The 18,986-nt window shown below is 41.7% G+C and overlaps 1 protein-coding gene across 2 annotated transcripts in view; it reads left to right on the forward strand.

Moving 5' to 3' along the window:
* Positions 1-18,986, forward strand: part of LOC145346682 (uncharacterized) — a 37,507-nt gene that overhangs the window by 12,845 nt on the left and 5,676 nt on the right. The window contains exons 2-6 of one of the 2 annotated variants that reach the window (XM_080194278.1): positions 305-472; positions 608-667; positions 3,190-3,327; positions 14,905-15,051; positions 16,639-16,699. In XM_080194278.1, coding sequence (XP_080050404.1) covers positions 308-472; positions 608-667; positions 3,190-3,327; positions 14,905-15,051; positions 16,639-16,699 — 571 coding nt within the window. In that variant the 5' untranslated portion in view covers positions 305-307. The remainder of the gene's footprint in view (positions 1-304; positions 473-607; positions 668-3,189; positions 3,328-14,904; positions 15,052-16,638; positions 16,700-18,986) is intronic. The other variant, XM_080194287.1, reaches the window with a different exon arrangement.

Consider the following 18,986-nt stretch of genomic DNA (forward strand, 5'->3'; position numbering starts at 1 on the left):
TAATTGGATATCTGTTTGAATGAACTATACAGAGTAGATGGACTGAATGGCCTCATCCTGTTCTATGCTATTCAATAGTGCTTTGATAATTTGTTCTGGAATGCAATAATCATCCTGCTGATTCTAAATGAAAACAGTGAGACTTAATGTCTAAGTAAATAAGCATGGTGTATAACCCAACACTCACTCTCCTCTCCCCTCCTAGGCTGTGAGTTGAAGATCACTTTGATTCAACCTACAGATATTAAAATTATTGACTTCACTGAGGCTGTTGGCTATTTTTCCCACCTATTTTTGTTTTCAGACAATGGCACGTTACAGATACTTCATATTTAATCAGCGTGGTATGGTGATCCTGGGATTTCTGCAGATAGCTTGTGCTGCTGTGTGTGTAGTATCTGGCTTTATGGACACAATCTTTAGGAAAAGTTCAGCACTCAGTAGAACCAGAATACCCATCTGGACTGGCACGGTAAATCCAAAAGAATTTACTTTGAAATAAAACTCTTAATATAAGTTTTAAATATGACTTTGATTTGTGGATTTAAAAAAACTAATGATCAAACATTTTCTTTACTCTGAAATATTTTACTTGTTTTTTTTTCAGGCAATGGCCGTTCCAGGAGTTTTGGCATTATTTTCTTCTCAGAAAAAGAATCCTATTCTTGTAAGTCTGTTTTTGGGGGTGAAATCCCTAATACCATCATATGTGAAACGGTATGTTAGGTGATATCACCTGAAACAGCATAAAATTCACTAAAAATAGCTTTTTTTAAAAGGTTGCTTATTCATTTGTACATCCTTTTTAAATACCAGTTGAGTGAACTTGGTTGAGAGAGTTAATTGGTGACCTGTTCATTTAACTTTGCCAATGTGCTTGGACACCCAAGACTTTATAAAGAGTCACCTTCTGTCCCACCTTCATGAAGAACTGAGCATATTTAGATTGGGATTGGTAGATACGTTGAGTCAGTGGAATATTTTCAAAGTATTAAGCAAAGTAACAAATCCTGTGGCATTTGGTTTTACTTTTGAAAATTATAGTAGACAATAGTGGTGTTTCTTAAAATTCACCCTCATTGAATCTTGAGGGGTCATTTTGGATATGCTAAGACTTTGATACTTACCAGGTTGCTCAGATCTTGAGCTCTTTTTTGAGAACAGTGATTTGTTCAGTTTCCATTTTTGGATGGGTGAATGGATGCGTCTGTGGGTTTGAGGAAATTTCCCATTTATAAGACTGCGTTGCTCCCACAGTCTATGCACTCAAAGTCCATTTGATGTCCTGGAGATCAATCAACACCTACGATATGTACTCTAGCAAAGTGTCTGTCTTTCGATGATGAGTAAGGAAGTGGTGGCAGGGGTAGTGGTGGCAAAGGCGAGGATAAGAAAACTGGTGACTAGAGGGAGAGGCACCATCTGAAGCAATTGTTATTGTGTCCAACCGTATCAAGTAAATTAGAGGCCCTCTGCATCAAACTGTTGGATCAGCCCAATATCATAGTTAGAAACAAGCAAGTGGTTAATATTCTGAAAGCAGGGTATTGCGGATGCCAGAGGGCTGCTGACTGAAATTTTAAAAACCAAAGCAAGCAAAGGGAACAAAAATGAAGTAGAGATGTTGAAGGATCTGGAAGACTGCAAAGTGTTTAATTGAAAAATGAGGTGCTGCTCCCCTCAATTTACATTGTGCTTCACTGGAACAGTGCAGCAGGCCAAAAACACACTCGTCAGTGTGAGAGCAAGGGGGAAGAATTAAAATGGTTTAAATTAAAAGCTCAGTCATGCTTGTACTGAACATTTGAGTAGTGCAGACTAGATTGAAATAACAAGACATAAATTGCTGCTTCACTTGGTAGGAAGGAGTGTTTGTGTCCTTGGATATCAAAGACAGAGAAGGCGGAGGGGCAGGTATTACCTCTCCATGTCTTCATGGAAAAGTGTCATAAGAAGGGGAATGGTATTAGGGGTGATTGAAGGAGTGAGTCAAGATATTGTGGAGGAGACAGTCCCTTTGGAAAGCTGGGAGAGGAAGATGTGTTTACTGGTGGCATGCTGCACTTGGTGGAAATGGTGGAAAATGACCTGTTCAATATGGGGTGGAAGGTGAAGAAAGGGAATCAGTGCCTGCTTCAGCCACATCTTTTTCTTTCTTGACCCATCATGTCCTCTTTGATTCCATTAATTCAATCTTCTCTCAATCGGACTTTATCGTTACGTCACTATCTCCCCCTAATGTCATTGGATGAGTAATCCATAGGCATGCATTAATGGGACAGAGGTTTAAATCCCACCAGGCCAGCTGGTGAATTTAAATTCAATTAATAAATCTGGAACATAAGATAAGTCTCAAGGATGGTAATGGTGACTATTAAACTATCATCAGTTGTTGTAAAAACCCATCTGGTTCACAAATGTCCTTACCCATTCTGATCTACATGTGACTCCAGAAAAGGCAATGAGGGATGAGCAGCAAATGCTGGCCTTGCCAGTGATGTCCCCATCCCATGAAAAACTAAAGGGAGAAAAATTCCTGACTTTTCGCCCTCACGCAGACCTTTTGCCTTTGTTTCATGTAGCCCTTACTCAAAACTAAGTCCATCTCCAATTTTCCCAGTTCTGAAGAAAGGTCATAGAGCAGAATAGTTAATTCTGTTTCACTCTCCACATAGATTCTACCTAACCTGCTGAATATTTCCATCATTTTCTGATATTTGGTTCTGACTGTCTCCACGGGTGTAACCTAATCCTTTGCCCCATCTACTTTTCAGGCTTCTAATGCAAGACCTTTTTAAAATCATCCACTTGCTACCACATTTGGCAGCAGCCTCAAGTAACTCTTCTACACTAACTTCTGTCTGACTTGTAAATTATAGACGCAGTGGTGTTGAAACCAATATTTAGGAACTAATTTCTCAACAAATAGTATTTGTAAATCAACATGATAAATTCTGAATTTTAAATTACTCTTTATGCTGTTAATCCTGACCTCCGTACTATGCTGTAACTTTTAAGCCAAATAAAACTAAATGGAAGTGTTAACTTAAATCTTTATTTTTAACACTTCCAAAATTCCAGGTTTTTATTAAGGCTAGAAATTGTACATTCTAGCAATTTTAATAACATGCAATAGTGTTTAGAATTGCTCTGCTCTTTATACAGAATTCTTTGAATTCAATCTCCCAGGTGAACAGTATGATTGCCTCGGCTGTGTTTTCCTGGATCACTACAACTGTTTTGATAATATATGCAGCGTTGACATTGAGCTATGGTGAGGATGATGATGAAGTGTTCCAACATAAACCCAGCCATACCATTCACTTGGTAAGCCATTTTGAATTTTCCTGTTCTTCCTGTAATTGACAAGGGCTTCAGTGTTTGATAAGGAATATGGTTATGTGCTTTTGTTTGTTTTCCCTCACAGAAATTGTGTGGCTGCATTATGCAGACGGTTCCCACACTGCACGGTGGTACCTTATAAATTTAGCACTGCAATTTAATCCTTTGGCCCTTGAGCAATATGACATGTAGTGACTTAAAAAAAGTAGTGGGGAGGAAGAAATACCTTGAATATTTGATTAGAAATCATGAGCATTTTAAGAGACATTTAAACACCTTTTTTTAACATTTTCTGAAAAAAAAATCTGTAAGATGAGCACCATCTTTTTACTTGTTGGGCAGGCTGAAGGGACCAGTCAACCAAATTACATAACTTGATTTGCTTTTTTTTTTGGTGAAAGGAAACTCACCGCAGATAAAAAATTCTTGATTTAGTCAGCCTGCTTGTTGTCAATCATAAAAACCCAATGACTCTGAGGGAGGCCATTCAGCCCATCATGTTTGTTCCGGCTGAAAAGGTTTTTATTTATTCATTCACGGACATGAGTGTTGCTGGTTGGGCCAGCATTTATTGCTGATCCCTAGTTGCCTGAGGGCAGTTGAGAGTCAACAGTGTTGCTGTGGTTCCGAAATCACCATGTAGGCCAGACCAGGTAAGGGCAGCAGATTTCCTTCTCTAAAAGACATTAGTGAACCAGATGGGTTTTTTCAACCATCGACAATGGTTTCATGATCGTCAGCAGATTCTCAATTCCAGGTATTTCACTATTGAATTTGAATTCCACCATCTGTCGTGGTGGGATTCAATCCCTGGATTCCCAGAACATTAGCTGAGTTTCTGGATTAATAGTCTAACGATAATATCACTAGGCCATCGCCTCCCCATAGCCTAACCCCACTTTCTAGGTGTTAGTCTGTAGCCCACCAGATCACAGCATTTTGGGTGCAGATCAAAACACCTTTTTAAATGTGCCAAAGGTTTTTGCTTGACCACTTTTCAGGCAGTGAGTTCCAGACGGTTAGCACCATAAGGATGCAAAAATTCACAACTCCCCTCCAATACTGTTGCATATTATACTTCAGATCCATATCCTCTGATTATTGACCTCTCTGCTCATGGTAATGCATATGTTAGCCTGTCAAAAATAATAAAATCAAAAGATTGCTCCAGCTTTCAATGAAATATCTATCCTTGGAGCATTAGGCAAGAAATAATTAAGTTGAAAAAAATTGAATGGCCTAGATCTATAAATGTGACTTTGTTGGGGGGATCTTTGATCTGTTTGATCAATTCACACCAACATGCAGGCTTAGACACTGAGCCATCCTGGGACTCTTGAGACAAAAGAGAAAGGAAATGCAAACTCGTGGTTCGTTTATTGATTTTAATTAAGTATTCTGAGATGATTTAAATTCACTCTTCCCAAGCCATAAACAAGATGCATTCCCCAAACAATTAATCCAAGTAAAATTAACAAGCCAGTATAAATGAAATGGAAGTCTTGATGCTTAAAACCAATAAGCCCACATCAGGGGGTGTGTTGAGAGGAACTTGAGATGGATTTGTGAGGCACTAATGATCCTATATGGAGGGATCAGTAGACATTGGAGAAGCATCATTACATTGGAAGCAGGATAATGTTTCCATCATCAGCAGGTGATGAAACAGACATTAGTAGTTTCAACCTATTAGAACATAGAACATAGAACATTACAGCGCAGAACAGGCCCTTCGGCCCACGATGTTGCGCCGACCAGTTACAAAACAATGACCCACTAACCTAAACCAATCCCTTCTCGTCCATAAACCTATCCACGGATCTCTTAAACGCCCCCAAACTAGGCGCATTTACAACTGCAGCAGGCAGGGCATTCCAATCCCTCACCACCCTCTGGGTAAAGAACCTACCCCTGACATCCGTCCTATAACTACCACCCCTTAATTTAAAGCCATGCCCCCTTGTGCTAGATTTCTCCATCAGAGGAAAAAGGCTATTACTGTCCACCCTATCTAAACCTCTAATCATCTTATATGTTTCAATAAGATCCCCTCTTAGCCGCCTTCTTTCCAGCGAAAACAACCCCAAATCCCTCAGCCTCTCCTCCATAGGACCTCCCCTCCATACCAGGCAACATCCTGGTAAACCTCCTCTGCACCCTCTCCAAAGCCTCCACATCCTTCCTATAATGTGGGGACCAGAACTGCACACAGTACTCCAAGTGCGGCCGCACCAGAGTTGTGTACAGTTGCAACATGACGCTGCGACTCCTAAATTCAATCCCCCTACCAATAAACGCCAAGACACCGTATGCCTTCTTAACAACCTTATCTACTTGACTCCCAACTTTCAGGGATCTATGTACACATACACCTAGATCCCTCTGCTCATCCACACTATTCAAAGTCCTCCCGTTAGCCCTATACTCGACACATCTGTTATTCCTACCAAAGTGAATTACCTCACACTTCTCCGCATTAAACTCCATCCGCCACCTCTCGGCCCAGCTCTGCAACCTGTCTAAGTCTTCCTGCAAACTATGACACCCTTCATCACTATCTACCACACCTCCGACTTTGGTGTCATCAGCAAACTTACTAATCCACCCAACTATACCCTCATCCAGATCATTAATAAAAATTACAAACAGCAGTGGCCCCAAAACAGATCCCTGAAGCACACCACTCGAAACCGAACTCCATGATGAATATTTACCATCAACCACCACCCTCTGTCTCCTATCCGCTAGCCAATTCCTGATCCAATTCCCTAGATCACCCCCAATCCCATACATCTGCATTTTCTGCAGAAGCCTACCATGGTGAACCTTATCAAACGCCTTACTAAAATCCATATACACCACGTCCACTGCCTTACCCCCATCCACCTCTTTGGTCACTTTCTCAAAAAACTCAATAAGGTTAGTAAGGCACGACCTACCCGCCACAAAACCATGCTGACTATCTCCAATCAATTCTTTACTCTCCAAATAACTATAAATCCTATCCCGAATAATTTTTTCTAAAACCTTGCCCACAACAGAAGTGAGACTCACCGGTCTATAATTCCCGGGGAAGTCTCTGTTCCCCTTCTTAAACAATGGGACAACATTCGCTAACCTCCAATCTTCCGGTACTATACCAGAGGCCAACGACGACCTGAAGATCAGAGCCAGAGGCTCTGCAATCACTTCTCTTGCCTCCCAGAGAATCCTGGGGTAAATCCCATCCGGACCAGGGGACTTATCTATTTTCAGACCCTCCAGAATATCTAGCACATCCTCCTTATCAACTGCAACACTGTCAATTCTACTCCCCTGCAATCCAGTGTCCTCCTCAGCTATATCCATGTCCCCCTGCGTGAACACCGAAGAGAAATATTGGTTCAATGCCTCTCCAATCTCCTCCGGTTCCACACATAACTTCCCTCTGCTGTCTATAACTGGCCCTAATCTTGCCCTAACCAACCTTCTGTTCTTAACATACCTATAGAACGCCTTAGGATTCTCCTTAACCCTATCAGCCAAAGTCTTCTCATGTTCTCTTTTAGCCCTTCTTAGCTCACTCTTCAACTCCCTCCTAGCCAATCTAAAGTTTTCTAGTGCACTACCCGAGCCCTCACGTCTCATCCGAACATAAGCCTCCTTTTCCCTCTTAACCAACGAAAAAACTTTTTTGGTGCACCACGGTTCCCTAGCCCTACCAATTCCTCCTTGCCTGACAAGGACATACCTATCACGGACTCGCAGTAGCTGCTCCTTGAAAAAACTCCACATTTCAGACGTTCCCAGTCCCTGTAATCTCCTAGTCCAACCTATGCTTCCTAATTCTCTCCTAATAGCCTCATAATTACCCTTCCCCCAGCTAAAACCACTAGCCCGAGGTTCATTCCTATCCCTTTCCATCACTAAGGTGAACGTAACCGAATTGTGGTCACTATCACCAAAATGCACACCAACTTCCAAGTCTAGCACCTGGTCTGGCTCATTTCCCAACACCAAATCCAATATAGCCTCACCTCTAGTTGGCCTGTCTACATACTGAGTCAAAAAACCTTCCTGCACGCTTTGTACAAAAACTGACCCCTCTAACGAGCTAGAGCTATAACAATTCCAATCAATATTAGTAAAGTTAAAATCCCCCATAACAATTACCCTATTACTTTCACTCCTAACCAGGATCATCTCCGCAATCCTTTCCTCAACCTCTCTAGAACTTTTAGGAGGTCTATAAAAGACTCCCAACAGGGTGACCTCTCCTCTCCTATTTCTAATCTCCGCCCATACTACCTCAACAGACAAGTCCTCATCAAACTTCCTCTTCAATTTTAGGCTTCAATTAGGCTTCAATTTTTTTTTTCTTTACCTGTTCGCAGCTTGTGGCTGTCACTGGCTAGGCCAGCATTTATTGCCCATCCTCATTTGCCCCTGAGAAGGTAGCTGGTGAGCTTTCTCTTTGAAACATTGCAGTCCATGTTGTGTGGGTATGCCAACAATGCTGTTAAGAAAGCAGTTCCAGGACTTTGATCAGGTGACACTGGGAATAGTGATATTGTTTCAAGTCAGGATTATGTGGGACCTGGAAGGGAACTTGCAGGTGACTACAGATGGTAGAGGTTGCAAGCTTGGAAGGCTGTGTCGAATGGGCCTTAGTGAGAAGCTGCCGTGCATCTTATAGACAGTACACAATGCTGCCACTTTGGTAGAGGGAGTGAATGTTGGTGTTGGGTAGGGTGTCAATCAAGTGGGGTGCTCCTGAATAGTGTTAAGCTTATGAGTATTGTTAGAGCTGTGCTCATCTAGGCAAGTGGACAGTATTCCATTACACTCCTGACTTGTGCCTTGTAGATATCAGACAAGCTTTGGGGAGTCAAAAGGTAAATTACTCTGTGCAGAATTCTGGGCCTCTGGTTTAGTTTTGTAACTACAGTATTTATATGGCTAGTCCAGTTCAGTTTCTGATTAATGGTAAAAATAATTGAAGATAAACAGTTAGTGAATAGCTAGTGCACAGTGGTTGATATGACTTTGGAACAAAGGAGATAGTCACCGACTTGAGGAAGCATAGTGGAGGGCATGCCACTGTCTACATCAATGGGGACGAAATAGAAATGGTTGACAGCTTTAAGTGTTTAAGTGTCCAGATCATCAACATCCTATCCTGTTCCCTCCATGCGGATGCTATAGTTAAGAGAGCCTACCGATGCCTCTACTTTCTCAGGAGACTAAGGAAATTTGGCATGTCTGTTACAACTCTCACCAACTTCTACTGATGCACAATTGAAAGCATTCTTTCTGACTGTATCACAACTTGGTATGGCTCCTGCTCTGTCCAAGACCACAAGAAACTACAAAGGGTTGTGAATGAAGCCCAGTCCATCATTCAAACCAGCCTCCCACCCATTGACATTGTCTACACTTCTTACTGCCTTGGAAAAGCAGCTAGCATAATCAGTGACCCAATGTGCACGGACATACTCTTTCACCTTCTGACAGGAAAAAGATACAAAAGTCTGAGGACACATACCAACAGACTCAAACAGCTTCTTCCTTGCTGCTGTTAGACTTTTGAATGGATCTACCTCGCATTAGGTATCTCTACACCCTAGCTATAACTGTAACACTATATTCTGCACTCTCTCCTTTCCTTCCCAATGTACAGTATGCTTTGTCTATGTAGTGTGCAAGAAACAATACTTTAGACTGTATATTAATGCATAATGTGGAAATGCTGGCACTGGACTGCGATAATTTCTATAAGAGGTCTCTCAACTCCAGGTTAAAATCAAACCGGTTTATTTGGTAGCAAAAGCCATTAGCTTTCAGAGCGCTCACTGCTCCTTCGTCAGGTGAGTGGGATTTCAGTTCACAAACATGGCATATAAAGATACAAACTTAATTTAGAACATAATGGTTGGAATGTGAATCTTTACAGGTCTTAAAGGTACAGACAGTATGAGTGGAGAGAGGGTTAAACACAAGTTAAAGAAATGTGTCTTGTTTCCAGCCAGGGCACTTAGTGTGATTTTGCAAGCCCAGGCAAGTCATGGGGGTTACAGATAGTGGGAACCCAGGATCCCGGTTGAGTCTATCCATGTCTGTGCGGAACTTGGCTATCAGTCTCTGCTCAGTGACTCTGCGCTGTCGTGTGTCGTGAAGGCTGCCTTGGAGAACTCTTACCTGAAGATCAGAGGCCGAATGTCCGTCACCGCTGAAGTGTTCCCTGATTGTGCGGTGTTCATCCGTTGTCGTAGCATCTGCATGATCTCCCCAATGTACCATGCCTCAGGACATCCTTTCCTGCAGTGTATCAGGTAGACAACATTGGCCAAGTTTCAAGAGAATCTACTGTGTACCTGGTGGATGGTGCTCTCGTGAGAGGATGGCATTCGTGTCGATGATCCAGCACATCTTGCAGAGGTTTCTGTGGCAGGGTTGTGTGGTGTCATGGTCACTGTTCTGCTGAAGGCTGGGTAATTTGCTGCAGACAGTGGTCTGTTTTGAGGTTGTGCAGTTGTTTGAAGGCAAGAAGTGGGGATGTGGGCATGTTCGTCTTCATCAATGACATGTTGAAGGCTCCGGAGAAGATGACATAGCTTCTCCGCTCTGGGGAAGTAGTGGACGACGAAGGGTATTCTATCCACCATGTCCCATTTTTGTCTTCTGAGGTCGTCAGTGTGGTCGTTCACTGTGGCACATCAGAACTGTTGATCCATGAGTCAAGCGCCATATCCTGTTCTTAGGGCATCTATCAGTGTCTGGAAGTGTCTATTGTGATCTTCCTCATCTGAGTAGATCCTGTGTATACAGGAGGGTTTGTTAATAGGGGATGTCTTCTTTAACGTGTTAGGATGGAAGCTGGAGAAGTAGAGCATCATGAGGTTATCCGTGGGCTTGCGGTACAGCGAAGTGCTGAGGTGACCGCCCTTGATGGAATTGCACGTGTCCAAGAATGCAACTGATTCCGGAGAGTAGTCAGTGGTGAGTCTGATGGTGGGATGAAACTTGTTGATGTCATCGTATAGTTGTTTCAGTGATTGTTCACCATGAGTCCAAAGGAAGAAAAATGTCATCGATGTATCTAGTGTATAGCATTGGTTAGAGGTCTTGTTCGAACCTGTGCATGAAGATGTTGGCATACTGAGGTGCGAATTTGGTCCCCGTGGCTGTTCTGTGTGTCTGGATAAAGAATTGGTTGAAAGTGAAGACATTGTGGTCTAGGATGAAGCGGATGAATTGTAAAATTGCATCTGGAAATTGGCAGTTGGCAGCATTGAGTAGTGAGCCAGTTACAGCAATGCTATCGTCGTGGGGGATGCTGGTGTAGAGCACCGAGCCATCCATTGTGACGAGGAGAGCTCTTGGTTCAACTGCTCCATGTGTGCTGAGTTTCTGTAGGAAACTGGGGGTTCTTTGTATAAATGGGTTTAAAGATGCCCTTGACGTAGCTGGAGGGTTCTCTCACAGGTCCCATTGCCCGATACAGTAGGACAGCCGGGTGTGTTTGCCTTGTCTATCTTCGGGATACGATATAGAGATCTCCAATGCGGGAAATACGTGGGATGAGAGCACAGGGTGCTCTAAAGGTCTGGGTCGGTCTGTTGAGTTGACCGATTTTTTTTTTTTTGGTCACATCTGCGGGTAACTGTAGTGTTCTTCGTTGTGCAGTTGTCAGTGCCCTTCTTTGCAGTAATCTGTTCTGCTCAATATGAGGATGGCCCCTCCTCTGCTGGTTTGATGACAATGTTGCGGTTGGTCTTGAGAGCATGGAATGACATTGCATTGTGTTTGGGTGGTGTTCGGGGCTGTCTCGAGTGTGGCTGATGAATCTGGCATTGATGCACCCCCTAACGGCTTGGGCACATGTGTGAAGTCGAGGGTAGTGGCTTTCCGGAGGAGTCCAATTCGATACTTTCGTCTTCGGTTGCTGCACTGTGGATCTCTGTCGGCTGTTCTGGTTCGTTGCCTGTCTCATTGTGTTCGTTGTTGGCTTCTTGGTTTGTGGAAGAACTCCTGCAGCCTCATTCACCTGCTGAATTCCTGTGTCTGCTGTGGGACTTGGCATCTATTTTGGTGGAGGGGCAGAAACTGAGCCCTCAGCTGAGAACTTTGATTTCATCTGGTTGTCAATTTGTTGGACTACACACTTCAATGAACTTCCCTGCAATGGTACTGTTTTCTACTGTGGTACTGGGGGAGGTTTGGTTGCTGTTGGTGCTGATACCGAGTTTCTCAATTTTCCTGTTCTTGGTGTGCATGTAGATAGCGTAGATGGCAGAGTCGCTGAACAGGGACTGATAGCCAAGTTCTCCCACGACCTTACCCAGGCTTGCAAAATCTCACCTAACTGTCTTGGCTGGAGACAATACACATCTGTTTAATCTGCTTAACCCTCCCTCCACTCACATTGCTTGTACTTTCAGACTTCTTTACCTGTAAAGACTGGCATTCCAACCATTATTTTGTAAGTTGAGTTTGTGTCTTTATATGCCCTGTTTGTGAATTGAAATCCCACTCACCTGACGAAGGAGCAGCGCTCTGAAAGCTAGTGGCTTTTGTTACCAAATAAACCTGCTTGATTTTAACCTGGTGTTGTGAGACTTCTTTCTACTAACACATGTGCAATAATAAATCAAATTTTTAAAAAAAAGTCTTGTTGACAAACCATCTAGATCTCTTTGGGGACTGATAGCCCAAGGAAATTCTAGGGGAACACCACAAAATATGTACCTCATCCTTCAAAATGCAGTTAATAAAGTTCCACATTTAAGGCATAGGCCAAGTTTAAACTCTGGCAATTTAGAATACATTAGAAGAACGAATTTGAAACTGGCTGAAGAGTAGAAAACATTGGATTCTTGCTAGAGGAGTTGTGTGAGGCTAGATGTATGGCTGAAAGAGTTCAGAGTGGGATGACTTCAGGCTTGGTACTAGGACCACTGCTGTATCTATTTTACATCAGTTACTTTGATTCAGAAACTCAAGGCATGTTATTCAAATTTGTAGATGCCAAAGTTGAAAGGGAAGTGAAAATCAAACAAAACTTCGCAGATATAGAATCAGTTGGACAGGATATGAAAGTTACCAAAAATGACAGTTGATGTTGAAGTGTTGCATGTCGGGTGTTTGTGTTGCGTTTTCCTTCCTATGACTGGTTGTGAAATAACTAAGGAAGTTGAGACAAGCTCTTTAGTCCTTAAATAAAACTTAATGTCCAGCATGTGTCAGGCACAGCGATTAGCACTGCTGTCTCTCGGCACCAGAGACCCGGGTTCAGTTCCGGCATTGGGCCCCTTTGTGTCTGCGTGGGTTTCCTACAGGTGCTCAGGTTTCCTTCATCTGTCCAAAGATGTGTAGGTTAGATGGATTGGGCATACTAAATTGCGTGTTAGTGTCAGGAGTGTCAGCAGAATAAATTCATTTGCAGGAATTGGGCCTGGGTGGAAATGTTGGCGGTGCAGGCTCGATGAGCTGAATGGCTTCCTTCTGCACTGTAGGGATTCTATAGCCCATCAGGGCAGAGCAATAAAATTTAAGCCAAAAAAAAGAATTGCATGGCTAAGCAGTAGAACAGATGTTGGAGAAAGTTGTGATGAATCTTTTATAGAGTGTTCTGGTCAATCACGCCATGAGTACTATGTTTTCTCTGCTTCTTGGTAATGAGAATTTAACATTCAGGCGTTGCAGCAAGGACTAAGTGGTTGGTCCCCAGTCTCATGCACTGAGTTATGAAGAAAGACTTGAATGTCTTAGCGTGTCTGAGATGTTCCTTTTTAAAGGTGCATGAAATAGTAAACCTGGTAAATCAACTGCAAGAATAGGAGAAACTAGCAAAAGATAAATTCAAGGTTGATATTCTTCACAAGCACATTGAGAGAGTAATGGAAGCAAAATCCCTGGAATTATTTAGGAAACAACTGAAACGGGAGGATTGTTAAGATATCCATGGATGGTTGGAATGGCCTTTCTCACCCATAATTATCTTTGTAATCATCTTCAACTTATTTTTCAGTGTTCTTTATTTTTTCACATGGAGTATTTTTATTACAATTAAAGCAATGCTTCTGTTTTCTGTTGGAGTTGTTTTATTTAATGATTCTCAATTAAGTTTTAATCCATACTTCATTTTGGTTGGTTTTGGGGGATTTGTTTTTTGATCCTGTAACTCAGGCTGACTCTGACTTTGAATCTTATAATTTTCATGCTTTGTCTTCAATACGGTAAATGCAGGAATTTTCATTCTGTAAATATATGCATTTTCATAGAATTGCATCAGCTATCCTTGCCTAGTTTTGACTTGTGCATCATTCCAGACCCACAGCAATGTGATTGACTCTTAACTACCTTTTGAAATGGCCTAACTGTGTTGTCTTCAAGAAGATGACTCACCACCGCCTCTTCAGGGCAATCGGGGGTGAGCAATAAATGCTTAATAAGTATTATCCACAACTCATGAATTAATAAAATATATATGCATGTATACTAAGATACAGAAGTTCATGAGAAAGTGTTGCGGGGTGGGTTGAGTTGCCTAATCTACCCAGTATATGCAAAAAAAATGATTTTTGGGCCTGAAATATTGAGTCATTGTCATATAGACTGAAGCAACGTATATGCCACAATCTACAGTACTTTACTAGAACAAAGTTATCATGCAGCAGTTTTGGAAGGCAAATGGCACGTTGGTTCTTTTGGCATGGGAACAGGAATTCTACAAAATAGGTGGGGTCATAGCTAAAGTTCTGTGCACTGTTTTTAATCTTCATGCAAAAAGATGGATTTGCCTTGGAGACAGTCCAGCAAAAAGGTTCACTAGACTGGTCCCTAGGTTGAGAGAGCTTTTCCGTGATGAGAGGTAATCTCATTGAAACATACAAACTTCTGAAGGGGCTTGTTACAGCCCCTTGACCTCTTCTGCCATTCAATATTATCATGGCCGATCTTTTGCCTCAACTTCACTGTCCTGTCAACTCCCCATATCTCTTGATTCCCTGAGAGATCAAAAAGCTATCCATTTTTGTCTTGAATGTATATAAAGATGGAGCAACTGTACCCCTCTGGAATACAGAAATCCAAAGAGACACGACCCTCCATTTCTCCTCATTCCAATCATAAATGATTGACCCCTTTACCCTGAGGCTGTGCCACTGTGTTCTAGATTCTGTCAAGCCCCTTCAGAAGTTTGTTTCAATGATTCAAAGTCATTTAAATAGATTCTAGGTTGATTCTAGGCCCCAGCATGGATCCTTGTGGTGCTCCATTAGTTACAGCTGGCCAACTTAGAAAATGTTCCATTTATTCCTACTCTCTGCTTTTAGTCCAATCCTTCAACCATGCTAATATATTAACCCAACTTCCTAAGCCCCTCTTCTTGTGTTTTAACTTTTTGTGTGATACCTTTAATTGAATGCCTTTTGGAAATCCCAAGGATGTTACTGAGCAGGGGAATAGGGATTGAACTTGGAATTTTCCTCTTCATGATTCCAGTTGTCATGAGGTGTCATCATGGCACATTTCAGTCTGCTGTCAAAATTGGAAATAAAATGCTTGCTTCATTCCTTGCAGGAGTATATACTCACCAAATTTGTCGAAGGAGCAAATGTGGCCATATTAATTGCATCTGTGATTGGTATGATGATTGCAACCATTATTGCATATCTTGGTTGTCGAAGTCTTCCTATTTGTGCCTGCTATGACAGTACCACTGGAATGGTAAGTTTTTAGTGGCTGACAATCATAGTTTTTATTTACATTTCCCAATTAAAATTACTTATGATCTACAATGTGCTTTAATTTGTGGATTTATTTTCATTATTTCAAAACCTACAATTTTGATGTGGAGTATTTGAGTTGCATTGTATTAGTAAATCTCCTTTTTTAATGCTGTACGACTCCAGTTTTCTTACCCCCACCCCCTTCCTGTCCAAGGTGTTGGCATAAGTTCCATGGAACCAGCTTCCACCTAATATCTGTGCAAGGGTGACTTGATGTATGTGTTTGGAAAGTATGTGCTCCTTGGATGTTTAACAACAGGGGCCATCAAATTTGAACCTAATCCTATCTTTACCCAATTTCCAGCAATTTCTGTAGATTATAAATCTGTTAATTGTATCTGTGCTTCATCCTGGGAATGATGACACACATATGTACAAGTATCTCTTGATCATTTGGTTTTGTTCCATTTTACTACCTTCTTGGGCCTTTTGGCTCAAACTTAAATTTTCTGGAGAAAAGGTAGGGGTAAAAGTTCATCTGTTGGTGTGAAACAGGTGCTATTGGCTGCATATTTGACACAACACCTAGTATTTAATTCCAGTCATGCAATTCTACTGAATATCTGACACTGTACAAGTCAACTCATCCTGTACCATCGGAGATTCCTTTTCTGCCACATTTGTGTTCTCGTAGCATCTCCCGGTCTAATTCCAAAATGTACCCGTGCCCACCAGTTCTAAATGAAAACAATGAACTGTTTCATAGCTTTTTAAAACTACTTTTGGTTGATATTAGATCTATATTTTATTGCAACAGTGGAACACATGTCAGTTTGCCTCTATAAAGAGGAGTCAGGTTAACATTTTGGCTATACACCTGAAAGGATGATGGAAACAGATTTCAAAAGACAATTGGACATGCATGTGGGGACTCATTTGCAGCGTTGTAGGGAGGGCAAGGCTGTTAAATTGGACAGTGCTGGCTTAGCAAAGATAGACCAAATGGCTTAGGCAGACTTCATAACTGCATTTCATGCATTTCAAGTCCATCACTCCCCCACCCCCTGCTTTTCTCTCTTCATTGTGCCCTAGTCCATGTATTTAAAAACTCAATCAGACTTTTGCTGTTTAAGAAACCACTCAGCAGGTTAAGGAGCATCCATGCAAAGACAGAAACTGTCAACATTTCAGGGTGATCAAAGGAAGGGGAGGTTGCAGATGGAGGTAGTGGGCTGGGGGCATAAATGCAATGGCAATGATCAAGTCTTGACATTTTTTTTGAGGAGAGGGCTGATGACTGCAGATTTTAAATGGAGGACAGCTCCTGAGCATTGTGGGAAAAAATAAGGAGGAGATCTGCTGATGGCCTGGTTAATCTTCTGTTAATAATGTTGAGTAAACAATTACCTGGCCACTTGTTTAATTACTACTTGTAGGTTCTTGTGCATATATTTGGCTACACACAAGTATCAGTAGTGATTGCTTTTCAAATGCCTTGAACACAATGAAGTGCTTTATAAATACAAAACTACTTCAAATGCAGTGGTAGAGAGATAGAGCTAAATAATCTCATTTCCCTTTGCAGCAATCATTAATGACAGAGGACCAACAGCCTCAGACAATTGAATTGGTTTGTACCCGGCGTGGTAAGTTCTTTCTTTAATATACAGTTTACAAATAAGCTGTAGATATTTTTAAGGTAAATTTTAACATGGACTCATTTTGAATTTGTAAATGAGGCCCCTACATCCAGCCATTTATTTGATATAAATTCAGCTGGATGAGTTGGAATTTGCTGATTTTTTTTTTTAGCTTTTGCCTGCTCAATATATGAAATCCTTCACTTTAATTAGGAACTTGCTCCTCCCGACCCTTCCCGACCAGAGTCAGTTATACTGACTGCAACAATTAAATTTGTATTGGTCAACGCTCCATATTCTCTTTTGGAGCCACAACCATTGAGGATATACTCATTTGCACAGCTGTGCCCAATGTCATTTGCTTCTATATTTCAGTACACAAGCTTGATGGGGTTTTTTTTGTGTGGCATTTTAGTTGACCCTCTTGATGATTCTGGCCAAGCTCTTAAAATTTCTGCTTTGTTTCCAAAAAATGTCCCAAGACTTGTATCAAAACTCCAGAGCCAAGTTCAAACCCACTTGGTCAGTTAGTGAACTTGAATTCAGTTAATTGAAATATATTGAGAATCGGAAGTTTCAACTATCAAGATTATTGTAAACACTCAGCTGGTTCACTAGTATTCTTTAGGAAAAAAATATGCCATTCTTGCCTGTTTTACCAGACCAAGCATTGTGGTTGACTCTTAACTGCCCTCTGAAAAGATGTGAGAAATCACTCGGTTGCATCAACCCGCGACCAACAGCATAATAACAAAACTGCCAACCTTTTGACAAAGGCGCACCCAACCCAGCCCAGCCCAGCAGAGGCAGCAGAAACCTCCTTACTAACATCTGGGGACTTGTGCCAAAACTAGGAGGGCTGTTTCACAGACTGGTCAAGTAACAGCCTGAGAGACACTCATGTCCATCTGCCAACACCCAGATTCCTCCATCACTGTTCCAGAGCAGAGCTGACCAGCAACAATCCTCTGGAGACTAAGTTCTGTCTTCACATTGAAGACGCCCTCCATTTGTGTTTTGTGATACTGCCACTGTGCTAGATGGAATAGGTTACTTTGCTCTACCATCATCATCAAGCCAGGAACCCAAGTCCAGTTCAGTTAAGAATGTTGAAGAGTATGCATGCCAGCAGCAATAGCAGTCATACCTAAAAACAACGTGCTAACCTGGTGACTGTGTGCCTGTTAAGCAATGGAAGGGGCATATTTATGGATAGAGCTCAGAGATCCCAAACCTGACAGATGGAAACTTGATTTAGCCTGTCATGTCCAGTCAGGAATGATGATGGACAATTAAACAACAAGCAGGAGATGGCTCAATGAATATCCCCATACTTCATGGTAGCGGATTCCAGCACTTCCGTGCAAAACATAAAGCTAATGAATTTGTAACAGTATTCAGACAGAAGTGCAGGGTGAATGACCTATCTGTCTAATCCTGGGTTAAGAAACAGTTCAGCAGATTGGATACAGAAAAGGCTCTTGGCCCCAACAGAATCCTGGAATTGTAGTATTGAATATTTTTGCTCCAAAACTAACCGTACCTCTATCCACACTATTCCAGTATATCACTGCTATACTACCTGACAATTAGAAAATTGACTCAGTACTAATGAGTGTTGTAGGTAAAATAATACCCCAGAGACGTTTAGTGAGTCAAAATACAGTAGCTTTTATTTCAAAACTCTGGTGTCTATTCCAGAGTTTTGGGAGAAACTGGTTCCTTACAATGGACTACCAAACTTCTCATAGAACACAAACACAAGTGGGCATTTATACATTGAACTCCAGCAGTAATCACGATTCAAAGTTCCACTTCCCGCCAGACCTCTGGGCCTTCCTTGGTCATGATTCAGCCCCAGATTTAATCGGGAATCACAGTCCAGCAGTCATGACACAGGCTTCAATCTGATCACGATTCAAAACTCCTCTGCAGCAGTACCAGCATCCCTGCCTTTGAAATTACTTGTGCGATCATGGCTGTCCCAGCAGGATTCTTCCTGTTAAACGCTGGTATCATAAACTACCATCTCTGTAACGATGTCTAACTAACACAAATAGTAAGATTTGCAAAGTCTACAAAATAACAGCTACATTAAACTATCTGTCTTTATAAAAATGAGAGTTAAAGCATGTAATACGTAAACAAATAACTTGTATTACTGCCAGGAGCAGTATAAGCTAAAGGAGATCAGCCATGAGGAAGGGTTATGTTTGTGACATATTCTAGGTACAAAATCCATTAACCTTTTCCCTTCAGGTACAAAATGCATTCACCTTTTCTCTACTTCATG

This window comes from Carcharhinus amblyrhynchos, chromosome 1, assembly GCF_965287045.1.
Source record: "Carcharhinus amblyrhynchos chromosome 1, sCarAmb.v2.hapA, whole genome shotgun sequence".
Taxonomy (NCBI): domain Eukaryota; kingdom Metazoa; phylum Chordata; class Chondrichthyes; order Carcharhiniformes; family Carcharhinidae; genus Carcharhinus; species Carcharhinus amblyrhynchos.